The sequence below is a fragment of the Zosterops lateralis genome, assembly GCF_965231275.1.
Source record: "Zosterops lateralis genome assembly, chromosome: 6".
NCBI lineage: Eukaryota > Metazoa > Chordata > Aves > Passeriformes > Zosteropidae > Zosterops > Zosterops lateralis.
The window spans coordinates 50094753-50120197 of NC_139761.1; the positions used below are offsets into that span (position 1 = coordinate 50094753).

The 25445-nt window shown below is 36.7% G+C and overlaps 1 protein-coding gene across 17 annotated transcripts in view; it reads left to right on the top strand.

Moving 5' to 3' along the window:
* Positions 1–25445, top strand: part of SOX6 (SRY-box transcription factor 6) — a 384737-nt gene that overhangs the window by 306681 nt on the left and 52611 nt on the right. For 16 of the 17 annotated variants that reach the window (XM_083863095.1, XM_083863092.1, XM_083863093.1 and 13 more), the window contains 3 exons: positions 13711–13860; positions 17656–17836; positions 20428–20618. In XM_083863095.1, coding sequence (XP_083719221.1) covers positions 13711–13860; positions 17656–17836; positions 20428–20618 — 522 coding nt within the window. The remainder of the gene's footprint in view (positions 1–13710; positions 13861–17655; positions 17837–20427; positions 20619–25445) is intronic. The other variant, XM_083863088.1, reaches the window with a different exon arrangement.

The window sequence follows — 25445 nt, forward strand, 5'->3', positions numbered from 1 at the left end:
ATGTGTTAACATCTTTTGAAAGAAGTATCAGAAATTCTGAAATGCGAAATTTGATAAGCTTTGATAGCTATCATCCCTTCAGCAAATTTACTGTAATTAATTGCTTTTCAGTCATATAATTTTTCTCCCCTTATCATGGGGGTCCCTTTTCTTTTTACTCTAGCTTTAGTGCAGAAGACATTTCTATAGGTAAAGTGTGTGAAACTATCTGAATTTGTGAGGTAGCTGCTTTTCATATAGACTTCTCACATTTATTGTTAAAAATACTTCATATCAGCAGTAAGGAAAAAAGCCCAGATTTTTAAGGAAGAGCTTCTGAAAGAATACCAGAAAACATTTTAAATTCTTTTTATGAATAATCTGATTTACAGTGTCACCAGAGAAGGTAATATACTAGGATAGCATAAAGTGAATGAAAAAACCTGCACTCTGATGCAACCATCTGGTTATATTTTCATTTTTTTCTGATAGATCTGGTTATATTTTACTTTAAGTAAGTACTGCTTATTCACTTTCTTTGGATATAAGGGAAGGAGTTTAAAACACCAGAGCCTCTGTTTGCAGGTATGTCTGGACCCATGCTGCCTGGTCCTTGCTTGCTTTCCTAGGTGAGATTGTTAGTCTGTTACCTTTAATGCCATCCTCAATTTTTATAGGAAAGAATTTATGCTACAAAAATGCCAACAGCAAATTCTAATCGTACCAAACATAGACAAACCACATATACAGATTTATCTTTAACATTTCACATTTTTTTCTTGAAAAACATAATCTACTGGAAACTTGAAATTACCTTTTCAAGCATATGCAGTTGTCCTATGCTTTCCACCAAAGGTATGGTATTGTATCTAAGCAGATAATCTCACAGTTATTTTGTAAGATAATAAAAATGTTGAAGAATTTTTTGCAAATTTTCAAGATATATAATCTGAGAGAACAACACAGATAAGGCTATTGTGTTCCTGTGCATGGTAAATAACAGGAGAATTGTGATCAAAAAGTAGCATATCAGTCATCTGACAGCATTAAATGAAGGAATGCAAATTTTTGTGCTTAGGAAAAAGGTTTTACTGAGGTTTCTCCTGTCCTCCTGTAGAGGAAATGGCTACAGATATTTGAGGAAGTATTTTTTTTCTTGATATTTGCAATATTTTATTAGAACACTGGGTTTATTAATGCCTGCATATATCTTTACTAGGAATACCTGATGGCTGTATGCAGACGTACCTAGCTCAAGTGCTGTGGTATTGCAGCAGCAGTGGATCCATTTCAGGGGGAGCACAGGGAAGACAGTGACTTGTTGAGGTGCACAGAGGGTGGGAGTGTTTAAATGGAAGATCTGAGGGATGATTCCTCCTTCCTGGGTCCCAGTGCTCACCCCATGCCAAGGTGGGACACAACAGTATCCACTGGCTCCCACCCTCGGTGCTCCCAAGGTGAGCTGTGTCCCCAGGCTGGTGAGTTGGGAGGTAGCAATTGTGAGAGTGCAAGACTCCTGGTTTAACAGCCTCTCATTAGGTCCTCCTCTAGAGAAAAAAATACAACAGGAAAAAAAGAGGCACTCTCAGTTTGGGCTTTGATCTTGCTTTCATAAACAACTCAAAGAATTTGCATGGGAGCAGGCAACTATTCCATTATTGTCGCTAGTGAAAATACAAGAGAATAGATACACAAAGTGGAAGAGATGAGAACAGTTAGCACTCCTTTATTCCTTGTCAGAACTTAATCTAGATCAACTAAAATGTTTGCTGTTTTTGTCATGCCTCAAGATAAAATGTCAATGTTTACATATACTCCCTTCTTTTAGACAAAAGATGCTTATTGTTTTTGAGCCCCTGGGTTACTATCTATAGGAAATTATAAATATGTAGGAGATGCCTAAGTATGTCTCATTTTTAAGCTGTGTTTTTGACTGGGTTTTTTTCCTTTTTTTATAAAGAGCAGTTGCTACAACCAGAACAAGCACTTAGTTTTCCTTATTTTCCTCCTTTTCTTACACCATAAAGAGTTGAACCAGAGTGAAGTTAGCAAGATGAAGCGCTAATGTGTTATGGGCTGTTGCCCCACTAGGGGGAAAAATGCTAAGCATATACTGCATAAAAAGCAGTGTTTTTTAATTTTTTTTTTAATTATCACATTGTCCTTCCTGATAGCTGCCTGACACAGAGTTTTTAGCATGTGTACAGTGAGCTGTGCAACTGCAGCATTTCAGTCCTCTGCCCTGCACGGCGGCTGCCCTGTACGGGGCAGGTTGTGCGCCAGCAGATGAAACAGATGTTGGGGCCATACTGGAACGGAGAGGCATGCTGCATCAGGACCTGGAGATTCCTCTTGACATCTGGATGCTGCTGGGCTGGGAAGCCTGCCTTAGGCCGGGAGGCTGGAGGAGCCCTGTGGCAGTAAACATAGGGTCCTCGCTGTGCTCTAAGCGATTAGTGCACTGGAGCAGCAATAATGCTGAATTATCGCTTGGTTGCGTTCTTCTCAGGAATCTTGGGACAAAAGGATAGTCAAGGAGGAGTATTTACGGTAAAGTCATGTTCAGAAAGACAAGACTAATTGCCGTGTGGTAAAAAGCTTGCTTTCAACTGATGGTAAAATTATTATGAATACTTCAGGAAACTTTTTTTTACAAAGCAGCAAACAAATAGCTTGTGTGAAAGCCTCCCTTTTTAATTTAAAATCACTAAGATGAAAAAACGGCAATTTCAGCTACTTTCCAATTTCGTGCTCTAGTCAAATTGTGGGGAACAGACAACAAAATGTGACTGAATACATGAAATTGTAGGTAAACTAATGTGCATGCCTAGTAGAGACAAAAATGTGAACTTCTAATAGCTGCAGGGAAGAATATTAGGTATGGAAGCTGTCTGACTTATGCATCGACTCTTTATAGTTTCACTTTATCAAGTCGAAAATTCTGCTGTATGTGCTGCTACAGCCTAAATTGTCTGCTGCTGCACTTTCCTTTATGATGTGTGTTATTTAAACACAATAGACATAGTATATTGCATGGAAATAGGTGTTTAATGTTTAGTGATTACTGGCTGTTGGATAAAATAGCATTTAGCATGGTTTTCCTCCTCCCAGCTCCCAGTAAATTTTTTTATTGTTAAGAGCAATGTGTTTAAACAAGGGCTCTCCCAAAAAAGAATACAGCTTTGTGGAGAGCATGAGGTAATATTTGAAGAAGATCAGCTTGTTGCTCTCATTTAATCTCCAGTACACTGAAGGGGTTATATTTAATTAATACTGGCTAAAGGCCTGACCTAAGAGGCAACCAAAAGTGATTGAACTGCATTTTCAGATCTAGGCTGTAATCTGTTGGGAAAGGAATAATAATAATAATAATAATAATAAAAAATTTAGAAAGCACCATTTACTGAAATTCTTTCTAACTAAGCTGTATTTCAATGGGTCATTTAATGCTCAGATGGACAAAGGTATTACTTCAGTCATTGAATTGTATCAAACCCTTTCTCAGAGGCCCAGTTTAAAAACTCTACAGGAAAAGTGGCTTAGCATCATATTCTCAGAAGACCAACACTCAGTCTGTTTGGAAAGGGGAAAAAAAAAATAAAAAGAGTGAAATGAGGTGCGACATGGCCGTCAAGTCAGTGAGGATTTTTGCCTCTCCTTCCAGTCAGTGGCTTAGCAAGGGATTTGTTCTTCAGAAAGTAAGAGCTCCATATCGACACAGAAGGTCTTCAATTCTGTATATATGTTTTTAAACTTGTTTTTGTTTTGTTTTGTTTATTGCTGTGTTTTGGCAGCTGTACTCTGTTCCCCCTGTCAGCTTTTGGCCAACCTTTTGTTCTTTTCTGACATGGCAGAAATTTAGTTTTCTCTCTAGGGGACTGAGAGTCAGTACCTATACTTTATGGGGTCAGATTTTTGAATCAGTGACACTGGAAAAAAATTGAAAGTCTGATTTAAACATCAGGCTCTCTTACACTGTGAGATGGGTAGTCACTTTCTTTCAATAGACACAATGTTACATATATTCTATGGAGATATAAGATATCTAATGTACTGTCTGAACTTTAGTTGTGTAAAAATTTCAGAATATACTTTAAAATTTTTATTTTGCTGGAAATGGACTTTTCTTTCACTGTTTTCATTCTGTCTCACAAAAAATTCTCAGCAGCTTCATGGGTTGATGGGGTGACATTTTATCTTGAAAACTTGTCAAGGTGCTGTAAAACTTATAAACCATCAGCTTTACTTCCTAAGGTGAAAACTAACACAATATTACAGAAACAACTGCCAGGTGCCAAATTCAGTACATTGTCTTAGCCACTTGTGATGATTGATAATTTATTTGAGCTCTAAGCATACTTTCTCGGCTTTGCTCACAGCTTTACAGTAAAGAGGTTGTGAACAGGCAGTTGCTGAGAGATTGTATTTAATTGTAATAATTCAATGAAATCAAAGCCATTGGACTTCCAAGAGGCACAATCTCAGGGATGATGCCTGCATGAGAGATGCTGCACTCAGGCAGCAAAGCAGAGGGAGCTGTTCTGATGGCCATTTCTAATTCATTGTGTCAGAGCAGGAGGAGGTCAAAAGAACAAGAATTACAGTTTGCAAACGGAACAGAAGTGATCTTAAGAGCACCTTAATGCACGTATGCCTGAAGGCAAGTTGGTTCTTTCTTGCACTGGTGCATGTATTTTAAGTCTGTAGCATTTCTCCAAATTTACATGACTGTGACTGAGGGAGACTTTGGAGTTGGATGTCTGTGCTGCCAGGCCATGGTGAGAAAAAGGTGGGGATAGGAAAAAGCTAGTAAAGCTCTAAACATGGATCTTGCTGCAGGTGTCTTCTCATTCCACATTCTTTCCTTGTGTTTTTGGGTGTTTTTTATGGTTAGGGTGGGTTGGTTGGGGTTTTTTGTTGTTGTTGTTGTGATTGTTTTGTTTTGTTTTGGTGGTGTTTTTTTTATTTGTTTTTATGAGGATGTTGTTACTGGGGTTTTTTTTGTTTGTTTGTTTTGGGGTTTTGGTTAGTTAGTTAGTTTGTTTTTTCCTCCCAGAACATCAGCATCACCCTTGGGGATGAAAAGTATTATCTGTAGTCCCTTTATTTTAGAAAAGGCAATGTTAATTACTTTAAACAAAAACATAGTAAAATGTTAATTTCACCTTCAGTTTACATTTCCCCTCACATTATAAATTTAAGTAGATATTTTTTAGCTGACAATACCTGTTCAGGCTCCCCCTATCTGATGATGAATGAACCCAAACTTAAAATAATAATGCAGGAACCACAGCATGCAGGAATAGGTCATGGACAAAAAGATCTATCATTTCTTCAGAACACATGCCAATGTGGTTTGTTAGTCCATTTTTTTATTTTTTTTTTGAGCAGGACTTTTTGTATGTGCTGTGGGGCTCCTCTATGAAGTAAGGCAAATTTTCTTCTCCAAAAGATGAAGAAAAAAATGAAAAATTATGAAGGATAGATATGTTTTGGTTAATTAATTTCCTCAGAAGTAGTCTGGGTCTTTGTCACTGACTTATTATACAGATCCTCTTAACATCTGTCCAGCAGACTGTGGACTTTATTAACAGACAAGAGACCCACCAGATTTGGAGCCTGCTGGGTGCGTCTTCATCTTCACAGCTGTGGATTAACTCAGACTTTCCAGAAGAGGACAACCATATGGGATAATTGGTGTCATTGGGTAGCTAAAAAAAATATGAAGAAACAAATGTCGTCCAAACACAATCCACTGTTTTTACAGCCACAATTACTAGTCTGTTTAAGAAATAAGAAAGGCAGCATTACACTAAAAAAAGAAAATCTATTCATATCTGTGTGGGAACCTAATCAGGCTCTTGTTTCCAATGACGATGGCTCCACAGTCGCACCAGGTCTGCAGCAAGAATGCTCCTTTTGTGTGCCGATAATGTGGAAGCGATAAAATTTCCTATAAGAGACATATGTGTTTACATCATGAGATGTGTTATTTGACAAAACGCTTTGTTCTCTGCATATTTTCCACGCAGAGTTTCATGCTGGGTTGTTTTGCTGGAAAGCTTTGATTAGCTAGAATTAGTTGCTGAAGTAAAATAGACACTTTTGTTTTATGAGTCCTCTTGCTGAGCTGTAAATTATAGTAAAACATATAAGGAGTGACAGAAAGAAGTGCTGATTTGAACCTCTGACCCATGATCGGCATAAAAACATAAGATAACTCTTTCAAAGGACTACTGAGAGCCATAAATATTCCATGGTCCACTTAAAGTTAGGCCCTTTTAACAAAATAAAGCTGTTATTTTGTAGTACTGCAAACAATACATGCTGCAGTATCTGAAATGTGGAGAGATCCTTTTATTTTCGGTTTGGGCTGGCCATTAGCCACAGCAGGGCAGCAGAAGAGATGAGAGTGATTTTTCTTTTTCTGAACCAGTGCAATGAATTTGTGGTCAGTGAAAGGAGTTGGGACCGGCAGACACTCAGTGGTGAAATTAGGTAACTGTTCCTTTGCTGCTTGAGAGGGAAGCAATACAGGCATGTGTCTCTCCTAAGGAGACAGGAACCAAGGGGAATTTAGGGCCACATAAAAATTTCCCTTGACATAATTTACAATAGCAACTGACAGACACTAAAATTACTAGTGTTAATAGTTTAAAAAAATAAAAAAAAAAGGCATAAAAAGCTAGCCAAAAGCTCTGAAGTGAATGAACATGAATAACTGGTAAAATCATTATTTCGATAAGAAAGAATGCTTTTCAGTGCACAGATGAATGCAAAGGGAAAACTGAATGCCTCTAACTTCGCCTGTGACTACAAAATGTATTATCTGTATTTTCACAAATACAGTTAGTTTGTTTGCACATATTGGTTCTTAATAAATCGGAGAGCACATTAGTCAGCAAGCGCATAAATCATCACAGCAACAATCTTTGTTATTATGACATTAGTTATGATAATTCATTAGCTGCCTGTTTGTGTTGCACCTCAAAGCCTTTTTGCAGAGGTATTTGGTGTGTTAGGGGAAGGTGTAGAGAATATTCACGCTCTCTAATGCTGAGCAGACTCTGCAGGAGAGTGATCTATGGCTGTTTAAAATCAGAACGTTATGTCCACTATGGATACGTTAGACATGAGAAAAAAGGGAAAGAAAAAATGGTGCTGTTACAAGCAAACTATGCACATCTTTATGACACTTGGATTCTGTAGAGAATCAGAAGTATTCTCAACAATTATTCTTTTATTTTTTTAAATTTATTTATCATGTTTCTAAATTAGGCACTTTCCCCCCTGATTTTTATTGCAATTTCAGGTCACTGTGCTTGATCAACACCCTTTTCAGATATACCCATGTAGAGCCAAATAAGTCTCAGTTATTCTGCATAAAATTCTGAGTTAAGAGGATGCATACTTGTTGGTTCTTAAATACTAAGCTTATTATTATCTGTGTGGTGGCACATGTGAAAATGAGAGTCTGGCCCACAGTCCCAAAAGGTCTGTAAAACTCACCTTATTTTGCTTTGTTAGCATTTTTTGTAGAAAAACTGAGGAAATGCTTCTGAGACATCTAAATTTCATCATCATAAATTTATAAAATACACTTTTAACAGGTAACAGAAACAAAAGGAAACATACACTTTTGGCATAAAATATTCAGTCTTGAAGGGATCTTGGTTTTTTTCAACAAAAGCTTTGATTTTTCCAAGGTTTAGGTGCTTAAATTCAACTAAGTGTTGCTTTCATGTATAAGTACAATTCCTTTACAATTTTATGTTCACCTTTCCTTCTCTTCCTCCTTCTCCTTTTGTGTGGAGAGCTCTGCTAGGACACAGATGCTGAGCCTTGGAAGGTGTTTTTCTGGTGATGGCATCTGGCTCCTTGGCAGACTCCACAGGCCATACCTGCCTTTGAGTTGTCCCTGGGTTTGTCACACAGTGAAGCTGCTGATGAGTTACTTAGGCTGTCTTGTGATTCTGGATGCTGTTTTCTGTTAGGCCACCTTACATTTTGAACATCTACATGGGAAGAATCTCAAAACAAAGAGAAAAGCAACCTTTTTGGGTGGTGGAGATTTTTTCCTTCTTTTATATATATACATAAGCCTGTAATCCATTTCTTACCTTGATGTTTTAGTAGAGCACTTAACTGCAGTGTTAGTCCCAACATATTTGGTGCAAAAGGCATGTGAATGCAAAAAAACTATATTTGTGTATGAAAATGGGAAGGAATGAGTACAATTAACATTACTCTAGAAGCAGTTATTGCACTTAGATTAAGATGTGTCTGAAATTTTGGAGTTGGATGTTCATGCTTCTACACTGCTTTCTGAAAAGTTGCCTCTCCTGAGTTGCTGAGGGTTATAGCAGTGACACTGAGCTCAGGTCAGGACTTAGACTTTATTTCCATAGTTATTATCTGTGACACCCAAAACATGGGTGTGAACACTAATTTGTTCTTCCTCCAAACAACAGAAAAAACTTTTTCAAACTGAAACTCTCTTTCCTTTAATCTGTTTGACATTAAATTGTTTTCAAACACCACTACACCAATAATTAAAAACAAGCAGTCCCACTGAAGGTGCAATTCTTTTTGTTTGCAGTAGCTTCCTTTCAGAAATGTGTGCTGGAAATAGTGAAGATGTTGCTGCTTTTGGTGAACTTGTAAAAACCCTTTGTCATCAGATAGTTCTAAGTATTATTATTGCATGTTATGTACTCGGAAGGAAAATGCTGGTATTATAGCTTTGCAACACTACTTACTAAATATACTATGGAAAAAAATAACTGCATTACCTCTTGTAGTGCAGGATTTCAACAGCACTTGCAGTCACTCCTTAGAGTTTTTCATCTTTAGAAACCAAATTACTCATTGTCTAAATAGCTGAACTTTCATCTCTATAAATAAGATATTTCAGCTTTGCACAATTCATTTAAAATGCTGACAAATAAGGATTCTCACTTGATTCTCAGTAGCTTTATTGTTCAGTTTCATTTACTGTAGCAAATGTATTTGTTGAAGATGTAACATAGGGCTTCCATTTTTAGTAATGTAAAACTTCAGAATTAATCAGAGTTCATAAGATTTAGCATTTTTCCCGAGTAAAGAAAATAAAAGGGTGAAAGTTTCCAGAACCGATCCCTTCTTTTTACTTCAAGCAAGCCACCTTCTGCTGAAATTCTTTGTGATGCATCTTCCAAGTAACACCCATTGCATTTTATTGTGCTGGGCCAGCCCTCATCCCCCACACTTCGATTATCTGCTGCGCTGAGTATTGCAACCACTTTTTCTTACCTTCTTGTTTCACAAATGGCTTTCTTGCAGTTTCTTCAGAATTCTGCTAAAAATAAAATCTGAATTATAACCCCATAACTGTGGCCAAATGCTCTCTCGCCACAGAGTCTGTTGAAATATCTCTAGCCCTTGCCTTTCTGTTCCTGTATGTATGAGGGCAACTGGTCTCTCAATTTCCTCCCTGAAACTTTATATCTCAAGATGCTCCCTCTCTTCTGTGCAGCAGCTGATCACTTTTTATTGAATATCTTCTCAAAACGAATTTTTCCCTAGGGTCCATCTTTGATGAGCCCCTGGTAAAAGGGTTATGATGTGGTTGAGGCACTTTGGGTTTATTGGGTGAACATGGCAGGGCAATGCTAATGGTTAGACTTGATGATCTTAGAGGTTGTTTCAATTTTAGTGATTCTATGGCCCATTCTGTTTTCCTCACCAGGTGCCACTTCTGTAACATTTAATTCTCGAAATTCTTCACTTTTTTTATTCTTTTAGACACAGATGATGCAGCCTAAGAGATGAGTATGAATGTTCCTGCTGCAAAAAAAGGGGAAAACATCTGGTGCATAGAAAGCTTTCCTCTGTTCTTGTTTGCCATGCTCAGTGTTATTTGGCAGAGAATGTGTCCAGCAATGTCACAGACCTATGTGCAAGAGAAGAGTCATAGGGAAAAGAAGGGGCTTGAGCTAATGAAAGAGTTTTGATTATTGAAAGCTAGCTGGAAAAACTAGATGAAAAAATGTTGAAAATTCTGAGAGCAATGCGTGAGCCTAAGGCCTTTGTCTTCTGGCAAGGCGTGAATGAATACTGGCAGTGAAGGCAATTATGCTTCTGTGTTATGAAAATATCTCACAAATGCATTTTGAAACCTAGATGACATTAGAAAAGGTTTTAACATTTGGATCAGTCATGTTGGTCTGTTCATAGCTTTTTAGATAAATTCTAGATCGTGGAGGATACTTTATATAAGAAAAGTGAAATAATTCATCAGATTCTGTAGGCAATTTCTGAAGCAGAAAACACCATCAGTATCATCACAGAATTGTTATTTTTGTTTGTAATTCAATTCTTCTTGACTTGTTATAGCTCTAAGCTCTAACAAAGGCTTAGTGTGATCTCTGCCATTTCCAGGTAAAAAAATCAGTATGCACTTGTGCTGTTCTGTACATGTGCTGAGTACAGCACTCTCCTACTTGTTTGGAATTTTTTTTAAGTAGATGAACATCATTCAGACTCATAGTGACCTCCAACTTTCATAATTTCCCCTCGGATTTTTAGTCTATTACAGCTGGAATAGAGTTTTAGTAACATGTGCTTAGGTCTGTGAGCCTGTAAGTTCATAGGTGCTTAAATATGAGACTTGCCACTGCCCTGAGACTCGTGGCATTTCAAAATCTCACCCTTAGGTGTCAAATGTGACTTTAGAAGAAGTCTGGTTCTGAAAACTGCAAAGCTGCATCCTTGTTTATATGCCTTAGGTATGCTGGGCTTGAAAATTGTTAACTATTTCAGGAGCTCTGAGGAGCTCCAAATCAGCATTACTTTTATTTAGATGCTGGGAACTGGATTGTGAGAATCTAATATTGTGATCTCTCAGAAAAAAATTAAAACCAAGCTATACATTTTTAAGGCTTCTTAAACCAATCATGAATACTCGATGTTTTTGAATATCTAATTTGTAATCAAGAGCCTCCTGAGTCAGTGGTTAGCATTAGGATTATAAAATGCTCTTCTCTTTCTGTGACAGGCATAGATCAAAAATAAGATATGTTTCAGTGTTTAAGGTATTTCAATTTTTTTACTTGTGAAATAGTTTGTAGGTAAGAATTTCAATTGAAAAAATTCCATTGAATCTTTTGCTTTTGAGCTTTAAAAGCCAACAGTCAACGTTCATTCAATGTTTGGGTTTCATTACTCTCCTCAATCTTGCAAATAAAAGCTTCACAATCTGACCATCTCAATGTGAGGTCCTAAATTGCCATTTTGAGCCACAGCAGCGGTATTTGCAAAAATATCGTTTTTGTTTTTTCTCTGCAATGGCGGTGTGCACATATTTTTCCACACTGGCTAGCTCCCCGTACAAACTGGTATTTAAAACTTATACAGATTTCCAGTCCACACATCAGTGTTGCTAGTGTTGGTGTGAATTCTTGCAGTATTTGTACTTGCTTGTAGAACAGCTTTGTTTTAAGCAAAGCAGAAAGCCAATTACTGTTACTTATTTACACATTTGCTTTTATGTTTTAAAATACTTTTATTGAAATGTCAGGCTAAAGCCAGTACTAAGACCTTGGAATAACCCAGTCATGATTTATATCTACATATATATATATATAGATATGTAGATATACACAAATATATAAATGACAATTTTTTTAAAATTCTGTCTTCCCTTTGAAATATTTCTCCCTGACAGGGCTTGCAGTACAGCCAATACAGCCCTCAGCACCCTGGGAAAAATTCTAATTTTATTCTACTTTTCCTGTTTGCATTTTCCAAAATCAAACAGTTTCCTAGATAGTCACTAGAGCAGCCCACTTTTCTTGATGTTAATCTTCAACGTGCTGTAGGTGCTTCTGTTGCCAGTGCTGGGGGGACTCAGGTGACCAGCAAGTCCTGCCCTGGCAGGTGTCACGTACCTCTATTTTTTGCGTTCATCTTGAAATATCTCTTCAAGAAATTTGCAAGGGGAAATGCCAGGGATGGATCCTCAGTATTTATCTCTGTTTCTTGCCAGGTAACTCTATAGTAAATTAGAATAAATAAATTCTTCCCAAGCCAAGATTTTTTATTTTTCTTATTTATTCATTTTGCCTATAATGGTAACAGATAAGAGATCTCCCTGTCTTTATCTTGAGCTTTTCCATCTTATTTTCTCCCCCATCCTGCTGAAGTGATGGCAGGGTAGCTGGCAGCCAGCCTAGGTCAACCCACCACACTATTTTAGTCATAATCAACAATCAAGCTTTATCTTCTATGAAAAATGGAATATTGTAGAGAGAATAACTTATATCCCACATTTTTTGTGCCCTGATGGCTTACCTGGGAAGGAAATTCTTTTGAACTTTAGTTGATAAATCTGAGTTTATTTTTACTCAGAATTCCTTTCACACTCTTGAAAGTGCAACACACAATACTGTTAAGTACAAAAGTTTTAGTTGTCTTTTAGTTAAGTAATCTTCTTCAGACAGTTGAAGAAGAAGTTAAATTGGTTTAAAAAAAAAAAAAGTCAAAACATTAATCTGTGATCCTTTTGTAGTTCCTGTGTGGTACTGGAAAAGGGTGGAAACAAACAAACAAACAAACAATAGTTTTTATTTGTCACCCTGAGCTGTGACTCTGCCCCTCTCTCCTGTTTGTCTTGCCACTGAGTCACTGAACTTACAGTATTGTGTAACTTTCATTTCTGTGGAGGCTTGTTATACTAGAAAAATTGTTCCAAAGAAAGCAACAATTATGACATAAGCACATCTGGCTCTTGCAAATTATTCTTTATTAAGCTTTCATTTAATTACATGTGCTGAAAGGTCTGCTTTTGATTACTGTAATTTTTTTTATTTGTCCATCTGAATGATAGTAATGTTGGAAATTACATACAAACCACCTGGCTTTTTTCTCACTAATAAGGCACAGTTTATGTAGATCTATGTGTAGAGAAGGGATTAGGATCTTCCCTGTTCATGGCAGAAGAATTAATTATTCATGGTGCTAATTCAAGGTGAGGGTTTACGTTTTGTCACTGGAAAGAAATTGGACCAAATTGGTTTTGTTCAGGATACTTTTTACTGGTTGGGATTGTTCATTCTAATATAAAAGTCTATGTTTCAGTTAAACTTCTTGAAAAGTTCCACCAGAGTTTATTTTTGTACTTTCATCACTATTTACAGGAACTTTTAAGGCCTAGATTCATTACTAGCATTTATAGAAGATATAACACTGTACAGGGAGATGGAAACACACCTTGGCTATTTTAACTTTGCCTTTTGGTAGGAAACCATTCCTGTGGTAAAGTTTCTGGAATTAGGGGTAAATTTATGCTCTTGCTAAGAACATAAAGACCTGGATTATTATTGTTTCTGACAGAGGCTTATACCTCCTTTTCATAAATAGCCTTATAATTTCACCAGTTTTGCTTTTTATATTCAGGCACAGTGTGATTTTTTTTTGCTCAACACCACGACCATCATTAGCAAGAGGGGAAAAAAAATCAAGAAAAATCAGCAAAAGTCAAATGAAGAAAAAATATATTGGTGTTTGGGAGTTTTCCAGACTTTGTTTTTTCTCTTTTTACAAATAGCAGAAAGGGAAGCCACAAACAAGAGCTGAAAAAGATCCTTTAAGAAAAGAAACACCAGTGGAAAAAAAAAAAAAGGAAAAAGTACATTTACAGCTGCTTTCTTTAGGAATATTGCAGGAATATATGTATATCTTCTTGTCTTCCAGCAACTGTATGCAGCTCAGCTGGCAAGCATGCAAGTTTCTCCTGGAGCCAAAATGCCATCTACTCCACAGCCTCCAAATACGACAGGGGCACTTTCACCCACTGGGATGAAAAATGAGAAGAGAGGGACCAGCCCGGTAACTCAAGTTAAGGTATTTTTCAGTAAAGAAAAAAGCTGGTGTTTGACAAGGACAGTAAAAGCAAATGATCTCTGCAATTGTTTTACAGTTGGAAGTTGAACCACGGTACAATTATTCAATATTCAAATAAAAAGTTCCATTTTGGTGCTGTATTATCAGTGGAAGGGAAGCATTCACTTGTTTCCAAAGATACCAGGCATCCCTCTTCCTACCAGAGGCAGCACAACAGAATCATCAGTAAAATGTGATATTTCCAAGATTTCAGTTTGTAGTGTGGTAACACGCATAAATGGCATCCATTTCATGAATTGTTTCACATTGAACTCTTGAGTATCTTAAAATGTGGTGCTGGCTTACATTGTTAGGGTAAGAGAGAGAGCTTCTAATTATTTTACAAATCTCTAGCTGTACTTAATTCTACAATTCTGGAAAAGCCCCCTGTAAAAATAAGATGTAAGTCAGGGCTCCGGGGAAAACACTGTGTTGCTGCAGATTGATTTGACTTTTGCTGATTTCACACAGCTGCTGACAACCCCGCTGCTCCTCGCTGGTTTTGCGCCGCTGCCGAGTGCTTGTGCCTGCTTTTTCTCACCAGCCTGGAACCAGGCAGCTACAACATGGCATTTGCCAGGAGCCTGGAATGAGCTCTGTGCTCCCCGTGAAACCCGTGGAGCAGCCTTTGGGTGGCTTCTCCTGCTGTGCTTGGGGATTCCATGAGAATGGAAAACATGATCAGGACCAATTTACTCCAAACTGTAAAAAAAAAAAAAAAAAAAAAATCAAAATTTAGATGTTTTACCCATTGCAATGATAGAGATATAAATGCTGAACAATTAAAATAAATCTAAAGGTGGCATCTAGTGACTTTGTGGGGAAAGAGAGAGGATGTATTGGGGTTTTTTTTGCTGGCTGCTGACATCTTACAGGGAAACAGTCCTTAGCTTCAAACCAGCCTGAGAAGATTTTACTCACTTGAGGTGGTGGTTTCTTTCTTTTTTTTTTTTTTTTTCTTTTCCCCATTTTTTGACATGAGAGTAAAATATCATTTGTTTTTTCATTATCATCAATCATCGTGGTAAAGTGTGGGTGAGTAGATATTTCTGCCCAGGCTGATAAATTTCCATGACACTTTTTTGCTAGGCTGAGAGTACTAATAAATAAAAAACTATTCCATTATGGCCAGATCTAACATTTATTTAGCAAAGCGTTCACTTTACTTAGCTGTGGATGTGTATTAGTCTAATATTTTACCTCTTGTAATCCAACGCCAGGCTTGAGAGCAGTCAGGGAAATTTACCGCAGATGCAGAGCTTGCTACGGTCAATACAGAAGCCACCAAAAGCAAAGCCCAACTGTTCCAGCAAAGTTGCCATAGTACAGTGATACCTAACACCAGTGATTTATGGCATTGAGAATATACTACCGACTGCCTTAATGTGAAAAAGTAATTCTGGGAGCGAGCGAGCCAAATGGACCTACACCAAACCAAACCTTTGCTGTATGAGTCAAATTTTCCCTGGTTAAATTCAAGCACATATCTTCTTGAATCAAGGCCAATACTGTTCCAGGTTTGTGGCCAGCTGAGTCCTATTACAAAATTGACCACATGCAAATTCTTGGGGGTTTCCCTACATAATGTAACTTGAATGGACTAAAGTATATGTTAATAAAAATTGAAGTATTTTTATGATTATTTTTATTGAGCACACTACTGCATTCAGAATATTAAAGGTGAACTACGAGTGTTTTGTGTGGTCAAATACCAATAGCTAATGAAGAAATTATTAGTATGAAAGCAGTACCTATATTCAGTTTCTGCAGATTGCTACCTTTGTTAGCTGTGACAGTTTTGATGGCCATGCATTGCTTAACAAATCCTCTATATTTTCTCTGTTTTTAAGCAGTCAATATAAATTACATGCATTATTTATGGAACTAATGCAATTCTTTTAGGGAAGCCAGATCTTTCAAAAAGTAATGATAGGTTTTCCTTAAGTCAGTGACCAGAATGTTTCCCAGTTTTTTGGTTACCTTGCAGAAATGACAATGCTGTCCATGTAATACAAACAAACAAGTTCTAGCAGTGTTTAGAGTCTTTAAAAAGAAGTATTTAAAAATTGAACACTGTAGCATAGATTCGTATGTGCACATGTTCACAGTACCTAACCTGCAAGCTTCACAGTCAGAATGGGGCTCTGAACTCTTGGGAAAACTTTATGGAAGTAAATTTGTATCTGTGCAAGGAGAGAGGTCGTGTGTTAAGTGTGGCCACAAAGCACCAAAATGGGCTCTGTCCTTTGTACCTTTGAGCTTCTGCTCTCTCCTGGACCCCAAAAGGGTGTGGACGTTTGTGCACACTCCGAGGCCAGGATGAATTGAAATTTCATGCAGTTTTATGGGAAAAGTTTAAAGCTGGTGGTATGATGGCATTATAAATACCTGTTTGTTATGTTTTCCTGTTTAATGCATTGTGTGTGACCAGATGTACTTTGCTTGACAGTAAGGAGAATGGAAAAGATGAGATAATGTGATTAATTATTGTATTCTGACATAATTCTAAGCTTCGAAGTGATAAGTGTAGTGTTTTGAAATATTAACAATCTTTTATGTTCGGCATAATTCTGCTCTGGGCATATTTTAAATGGGAGATCTGTCTTTTTACTGGGCTCTTTAATGGCAGAAAATCACTTTCTCACGTTTTTCCAAGCGCTCTGTCTTGCTTAATGTCCTAAGTAGAAGGATAAAGCTCAAAGAATGGGAAGAAGGTTGCACTGTTAATGTTTATACTTATCAAAGAAATTAATTGCTTGAATAATTCTTCTTCAAAAAGTTGATATATTTTTAGATGGACTTATTCTACAGCACAGAAACAATACATATGTCAGAGAGAGGTGCCAAATCGTATTAAGATGCTGATACTAGATTTACACACACTTAAAAAACGTTCCTTGTCTTAATGCATATCAAACATACAGATATACTAAAGGCTAAATGCAGCAGAGATACGTACACAATACAGGAATAATACAGAAGTATCAAACAAAGAGCAGAATAGCAGTTATGTAGAAAATAGTTTTGAATTTGAATAAATCTGTCAAAAACTTGACATTTGAATAATTAAATATTGTAAAGTTAACAAAAATAGTAGAAAATAAATCATATTTTAAATGCATTTGGTATGTACTTACTACCCTAATAAGTAAAGGAATTTGAATTCTTATCTCCCATTATGAGGGACCAGCATAGATTATTTCACTAAACAAAACATGCACTCTGAATTAGATGCATGGAATGTATAAGCTAGCAGCAGCTCTAAATGTGGGCCAAAGAGCTGTCAGGGTTTCCAAATGACTCTTTCATAGTAGTGCTTCTGATTCCTTAGTTTCTAATACATTTAAAAATAAGCTACATAACTTATTTTTATAGTGCCAGGAACTTTTCAAAAAGAAGCAGTGCAAAAGCATTACCGAGCTGCTGGAAATTTTAAATAATTCTTTGTAAATGCCCTAGGTTAATTTAGATCTCTGAAAACACATTAGGAAATTAAGCTGTAATGTGAGCTAATTCAAATTTTAATTTGGCAAAAAGAATGATCCAGTCACATAGTTAATGTAAATAAGAGGCATAACACAGAGAAATTAATGAGGTTTCCTTTCGTTGAATCTTAAAGGAGGCAGATAATTAGTTTCTTTTGTTATTATTGCTGCGGAATGTGGTATTGTCTTCGAGGTGTAAAGTAACTGCTGCTTGCAAAACGATGCGTTCATTTGTCTTTTCCTAATAGTTATTTACATTAAACTCTTGCAGGATGAAGCAGCTCAGCCACTGAATCTCTCAGCCCGACCCAAAACAGCTGAACCTGTCAAATCCCCAACATCTCCGACACAGAATCTCTTCCCAGCCAGCAAAAGCAGTCCTGTGACAGTGACGAACAAGAGTGGCATCCCCAGCCCGCTCAGTGGCTCTCTGGGAAGAGGATCCTCTTTAGGTAAATAATCTGCCCTGGGGAAAGGAGAAAATTTTCTGCACGAAATTCCAGAGCACACTTAGTTCTGGATTAGGTAGATACTTGGGCATTTTTGTTTAAAATTAAAAAAAAAAAATATAGTGAAGCTTTTCAAAGAATGCTTGTTTATCAAAGTTTTATAAGAGCATCCAAAGAGCTGTACCAGTGTGTGACAAACACAGGAAAGAAATACATAATGTAGGAAATACATACAAATACACACAGATAAGTAAATAAAATTAGATATATAAAACTTGTAAAACAGGTTTGTGTGACTATCTCTCCTGAAAGGATCTACTTACTGGGTATACACACTCAAAGTTAACTTTTCAATTTTGACTTCTGAACCTAAAAAATAAAAAAAACTATCTTTGCACACACATTGAGCCTCACTAGATACTAGATAGATTTTTTTTTTAAATAAAGATGGAAAGGCATCAGTCCAGCCAGTTTATATTTTTATTTGATCATGTTTTTAGTATTTGATAATATTTTTAGTTTTTTTAACCGATCTTTCAGGATTTTGTTGATTCATATGGTTACAAGTAGGGAATTTTTGACCTCTGTTCAAGATTCTTTAAGCTTATTAAGCAATGAAACAAAATTGGTCTGAAAACTATGTATGAAGACTACTTTAACCAGTCAAGAAACAGAATCAAGAGCTGCAAAATGTAGATGATCAGCCCTAAAGTTCAAATAGTAAATTTTAACAGTGACTAAATACTTACTACAGACCACTTATTCACAATCTGTAGCTCAAGTGTACTTGTAAAATATATAGAAACACTTGTGAATAATGAATAGATATGTTAAATACATATATTAAATATATAAAAATTATAGGTTTTTTTCCATTCCCAAACACTTGGGAACATCATGATCTCTGAAAGATATTTTCTGCAACTATCTAGATACTTTACCTGTCAATTTATTTGCAACTATCACTGCACTATATTACATTAGAAAGTGAAATATCAATCTGAAGTCATAGACCATACAAGAGAAAGGAACACAGAAGTCAAATAGTGCCTAAGGTATAAATATTTTTCATGCAAAGTCATAAAAATATTTTGTCTCAATTCTTCAGTTTAAAAAAAGGATAGGAAGACATTACCAAAAATCAACAAGCCATGTAAAAGCTTTTGCTTATTTCAAAATAAATATCAATTATTACTAATCTAAATCTCTTTAAAAATCATGCAAATATGGTTCCCTACTTCTTTAGGGTCCAGAATGGAACTTGTTGGCTGAAATGGTTCAGAACATTGCAAATTTTCTTCATCAAGAACAATGGTTGTCTTATAATACATTATTTTTATTTTAGAGAGGGGTGTTTCATTCAGATAGAAAACATCACCAGTCCTAAGCCTTGATGGAATGGGATGAAAACATCACAGTCTGCATCCCAACTATCTTAGACCGTAGTGTTAAATTAATCATTTGGCTCCCAGGATAAAGTTTGAGAAATCCTTAATCATTTTTATCTTAAAATAACTCAGGGTCCTTCGAGGTTGAATTTGCTGTATTGTACTCAGCTGTAGTTCAGTAACATGAAAAGAATATAAAAATTATCTTTGAAGGTTAATTCCAAATCTTAGCCTCTTTGCAGTTTTTTTGGTTGTTGTTTTGGATTTTGTTTTTGGTGAGTTTTTCACATTTTCTTTAGTAGTAGACTGTCAATAAATACAAATCTAGCAAATTCAGAGCTTTTACAAAAGACATCTGCAGGTCAGACAGATGCACAGGCCATACAAAAACTGTGAAACTTTGCCTAAAATTCCCAAGCTAGAATATATCTGCACCAATCTATCCATGTGCAGTACAGAGAATATTTCCATGTAGGAGCAGGTGGATCACAGTTTCATCACAGCAACAAAACAAGAAACAGTAACAAAATAATTGCTGTCTTTTTTCTCTCAACTCTGAAAGTGTATCTGGGGTACTTCATGAATGCACTGTAAGATGTAACAGGACTGCTTCCTTGAGTTTGATGCTTGTTTAAAAGTTTCTTCCTGTTGAGAGTGATAGAAAGAAAACTGTTTTTTTCACTATTGATTTAGAGATTTATACTCATGTTATAGTGATAATGACCTTTGTCCCCAAAAAGTAAATGTGAGTGCTCTTTCTGAAATGTAAATCCAAATGTTAGAGTGATGGTTCCCTCTATAAATTTATAGGAACAGTCATGGAGTTTCATGGCCTAGTAAATGAGATTTTTTTTTTCTTTGTTTATTTCATTAATTATTTTTAATATCTCAAAAGGTGTCCAGTTTAAGCTTCAGAATACTATTGTCTTAAACACATATTTAAATTTGAGTCTATGAGTATGCTAAGAGAGCTCCATATCAGGCTACCACAAGACCTCAATGATTGTATTTCTAACAGCAAAAGAAGTGCATGAGTTTATCAATCACATCAGTAGAGTAATTCAGCCTTCAGACAGACAACAATTGCCACTCCTCCTCCTTCTGCAGATGTTGGTTGGGTGCAGCTCTAAGAGTGTGAGAGCAGAGTTCTTACCCTGGATTCCAACTTGGATAGTTACCTAAATAAAATCTGTTCTCTGTTTATAGATATCCTTTCCAGTCTTAATTCACCTGCCCTATTTGGGGACCAGGATACAGTAATGAAAGCCATTCAGGAGGCTCGAAAAATGAGAGAGCAAATCCAAAGGGAACAGCAGCAGCAACAGCAGCCTCATGGTGTTGATGGAAAATTGCCCTCCATGAATAACATGGGTCTAAACAACTGCAGGAATGAAAAGGTAATGTCTCCCATTTCCCCATAGTCTGTCATTCACACTTCTCTTCCCTGCAAAGTAGCTTCTCATTTTTATATAAAATTTCTTTTTAGAGCTTTTAGCCATCCCTGATTTCATGCTAAATACACCTTGTCACCTCGTAGTGTTGTGCCACAGACTTGTCTGGGTTTATGTGACAGCATTCACACCCACAGTCCTGTGGATGCCTGTGACAGAGCTATAAGGGTGCCCACAGAAACATGGAAAACAGGAGTGGTTGAAGCCTCCAATGTTCATGGTCACTGGATTTTGAATTGTGCTGGATTGATGAATATGGCAAAAAGGCCAGTTCTCTACTACCATGGTTGAGTATTACAATGCCAGTGTATGAATCTGTGGTTCAGGTGCAACAAAGTACTTAGGCTCAAAACAGTTGCATTTGGCTCTTAGTTGCAGTGGGAAATTAGAGATAAAACATTCTTTGTTGACTCTCCAGTGTTGAAACACTGAAATGAGGTGACACACTAGAGTAAAAGGGTAAATGAGAGGAAAGTGTTGGGATAACAAGACCAGCACTGGACTGAGCAGGACATGATCCAGCTTACAGCCACCTGGGATCATCTGTGAAAGGTAAGGAAGAGGTCCTATCACACTTGCTTTAAGGACCAGTCAGAGGACAAAGAAGACTGTTGGAAAATCCCCTGAACCTGTGTTGTCCCATTCCGTGGCCTTTCTGTGGTCTTCAGGGTCTGCTCCAGCTGCAGGGACACCAGGGCAAGAGAGCAGAGGATCTGGTAATTGGCTGAGGTAGAAGGCAGCCCTCTGGATGGAAAATGCTTCTCTGTTGGCTTCCCTAGAGGTCCCACGTGCTGCAAAAAATACAGCACACAAGTTATTTTTCACCACTGACACAAAATCAGTTAGAGACCACAATACTTATTCCAGTTAACTAGGAGAAGAAAAACATTATCCCAGTAATCACTAAAGCTTTAGCAAATAGAAGTTATGACGCTACTTAGTAATGAATGGAAAGAAAACTAGCACATTAATTAGCATATACAGCAACCAGTGTTTCAGACTATTTGTTAAAACACTCCAGAAGAGCAGGTAGCTCCAATGCCTATAAAATTCTGTGATTCTCTATATCAGAGGGCAGGGTAGGTTTTTTGTTTCTTGGGTGAGGGAGGGAAGATTATATTGTAGCCCAAAGACTAACAGGAGTTTTGAGTCCAGGTTGAATCTAAGTCTCAGCCGAATATAAACTATAACTTAAATGATGAATTTGATAATATTCTGATCTTTTCTCAGCCCACAGGGGAATGCTTGGGTGAGTGTTTTGTAGCAAGGCACAGAAAGACAAAGGAGTGTCCTAAACAGACACATTAAAGGTTGATACACACCTTTTAATTACATTTTATATTTTTGCTTGGTAGTTTCTTTACAGCACTCAAAACAAAAAGTTTAAAAAGATTGGTTAAAATGTTGCCACCCACATTATATGGTGTTTTCCAAGTCAGGCTCAGTGTCTAATAAATATATATATATGCTAGTATTACTTTAAAAGTCATAATTGAAAACCTCATTTAATACAAATTGATATTGTTAAAAAATAAAGAAATTAATAACTGATCAAGCAGGCTGTATTCAAACACTCTAATTGCTTAAATAATCAAGAGGCAGGATACTAAAGCCCAGGTTATAAAAATAAAAAAATGTCACATACATGATCGGTATTAAGAGTTTATAAATTATGCTTATTTTAAAATTTATTTTTTGAGTTTATTGATTATGCTATAAGGGCTATTAAAAGAATTCTTAACATTTGATTTCACTTTGAAAAATAAGTATAAAAATGACATCCACTTACTTATTGAGTCTCTTCCCTGCGTATTTTCAGTATCATGTTTATGTCTTGTATTCGATATAACAAGTTCCTATTCCATCTTCCACCCTTTAAAGCAGAGTGAGTAAATATTTCAGTGAATAATCTGAAATTTCTATTTTGTGCTGGTTACTAGCAATACACAGATTGATGCACAGCTTCCAGATTGATGCTACACATCAGGCAGTCTGAGCAAAAAAATTTTTTCTTCTACTTGCAAATATAGCAGAGTAAATCAGAACTCTTTAACAGATACAAACAACATCATTCTCATTTTTTGTGAGGAGACTTTTCACGGTAGCACTTGCAACTTTTAAAACCTCAGAATAAAACAGTAGCAGGGAAAACTGTTGTTAAGTCTCTTAGTGACCCTCTGCAGTCCTGCTGGGTTTATTTCTTGCAGCAGGCACTACAGAACCATTAAGGCAGGAAAGACTTGTAGGATGTGCTCTGGTTTTGCCTTTGGTGTGCTGGTCTGTTATCCTCGCCCCATAGATGTGAGGAAAGGCAGGGGTGGCAAAAGAACAGGATATAAATCAGTCATTTTCAATGATGGTGTATCCCCACTCTTATCCTAAAGAAAATAAAAGTATTAATTTGGTCATGAATACTAAGAAGATGTATCTTTATTTTATAGCAAGTATAAAATACATTAAAACCAGAGGAATCCTTTGCACAAACAGAATCCTAGAACACTCTTCTTTCCCCCTCCACCCTCTGCCTTTCAATTTTTACATTATGATATACTTCTTTTACTCTAAAAATGATGGGCAGGATGATCCAAATGGAGGTGGGGGAGCAGGAATGCTAGATCACTTCAATTAGAGAAATATAATTTTGAAATAATTGTATGCTAAGAAAACTGCATATAGTTTCTGTCATAATCCCAGTGAAGCTTTGATAACAGTTGCAATTTTGGATAGGTTTCTTTTGAAGAATCAGAACCCTGTGTTTTCAGGACCAAATTCTCAGAAATCAGCTTCAGGTAATTAGACTTGTAGAAATGAGTAGCTGGAAGCTGGCACCAGAAAAAGATGACAAATTAATTGCCTGCAGCTGGTTTAAAAAAGCTATTGAGTTCTGGTCAGTTACTGGTCTTCGAGTTCAGATAGTTGGTAATAGTTTGTTGTGCAAATGATTGCGCTCACAAAATTATGTACATAACTTCAAAGCCTGGGCTTAGGCCTTTTTGAAAATGTGTCATTTAAATCTCAGAAAGCTTTGTATTTGGTTACAGACACAGAATTGAAAATTGCTTGTGTTCATATTCTGCTGTTCAAAAAAAAAAAAAAAAAAAAAAAAAAAAGAGAAAAGTCTACAAAGCTTTCAAAGTGCTCACAGAGCTTCACTCATCAGAAAGACCAAAACAAAAACATCCAGCACTCTGGGACAGCCCAACTTTGTCATTTGCCAAAGCATTAGGGTTAGTTTATACTTCTGAGATGATAGCATCCTGTGGAGTTATTTGACTTTGTGTGCTGTTGTGGGTTAGGACAGGCAGGTAAGCACCACGCAGCTTGGGATGGGGAGGAGAGTCAGAAGGGTAAAGTTAGAAAATTTGTGGGATGTTTAATATAGTTTGGTAAGTATAGCAAAAGCTCTGCGTGTAAGCAAAGTAAAAAAGGGAATTAATTGACTACTGCCCATTGCCAGGCAGATGTTTAGCCGTTCCCAGGAAAGCAAGGCTTCAGCACAAGTAAGTTACACGGGAAGACAAATGTCTAAACTCAAACATTTCCCTTTCCTCATTCTTCTCACAAATTTTATTGCCAAGTCTGATGTCATATGGTGTGGAATATCCCTTTGGTCAGCTGGGGTCACCTGGCCTGGCTCTGTCCCCCTCTGAGTGCTTGGCACACCCTCAGCCTCCTCTCTGGCAGAGCAGCATCAAAACCAGAAAAGGTCTTGCTGTAGGATCCTAGTTGGGCAATGGATGAAACATCCCTATGTTATCCAGCACAGTTTTGGTCACAAATCCAAAACTCAGCAGCATGTGAACTAAGTTTAACTCTGTGTCTAAACCAGTGCAATGCATATGAGGCAAAAAAAAAAAAAAAAAATCACTATACCAGAGCTGTTTTTTTTCTGCTCTGCCTCAGGTGGAGTAAAAAACTCAAGTGTGGTCTGACCGAGGAAAGGGAAGAGTAATGGTGTCAGTCATTTTGCAGAGCAAATGGAAACACTGGGCAAGGGAAGAGAGTTAGGAAAATGAAGAAAACAGTGCCCAGAGCTTTCACCATGCGATAGAAGCAAAAGTAAAATCAGACCAAAAATTCATCTTTGTTTAGAGGATGCGACTTTTTTCCAGTCAAGGCATGTTCACCATCAACAAAAAAGAGTACTTAAACAAAATCTGCATTGCTTCAGCTACTTGTATTTATTTTAGTATTTCAAACTACCGTCATTGCCTAGAAGATTTGCTTTGATTTAAGGCTTTAAATGAATCTGAAAATGTTATATAATTTATAAGATAACTGACATTATTTTTAAAAGAATCAGATCCTATCTTTTTTGTACATAAAGCAGGAAAATGCTGACAAAGATGCTTCAGAAAATTTTTATATAAAAATTATAGGTAGAACTGTGATTGGAGAAAAATATACGAAGTCAAGATGGGATAAATACAAAATCAATTACCACAACGTATTTGTAAGCCCACATTCCCATTTACTTACTGGGAAGCATATTCATTGAGATCTGAGAGTAAGCAGAATTGTATATAACATTTTTATGTTTATATTCTATTCTTACTCTTTTGTAGATTTTCAGACAACTGTGTATTTGCAGTAGGAAAGCAGAATTAGACCCCAAAATAAATTACATGAGTCATTGCCTACTTCCTGGGAATTATGGTACTTTAGCACCTCTTCTAATGAGCCTTTTATTCCTTTCTTATCTCTAAATCAAAGTTTCACAAGTTGAATCCACATAATTTATCCTAATATAGACCACAGTTTGTATGCAAAGTG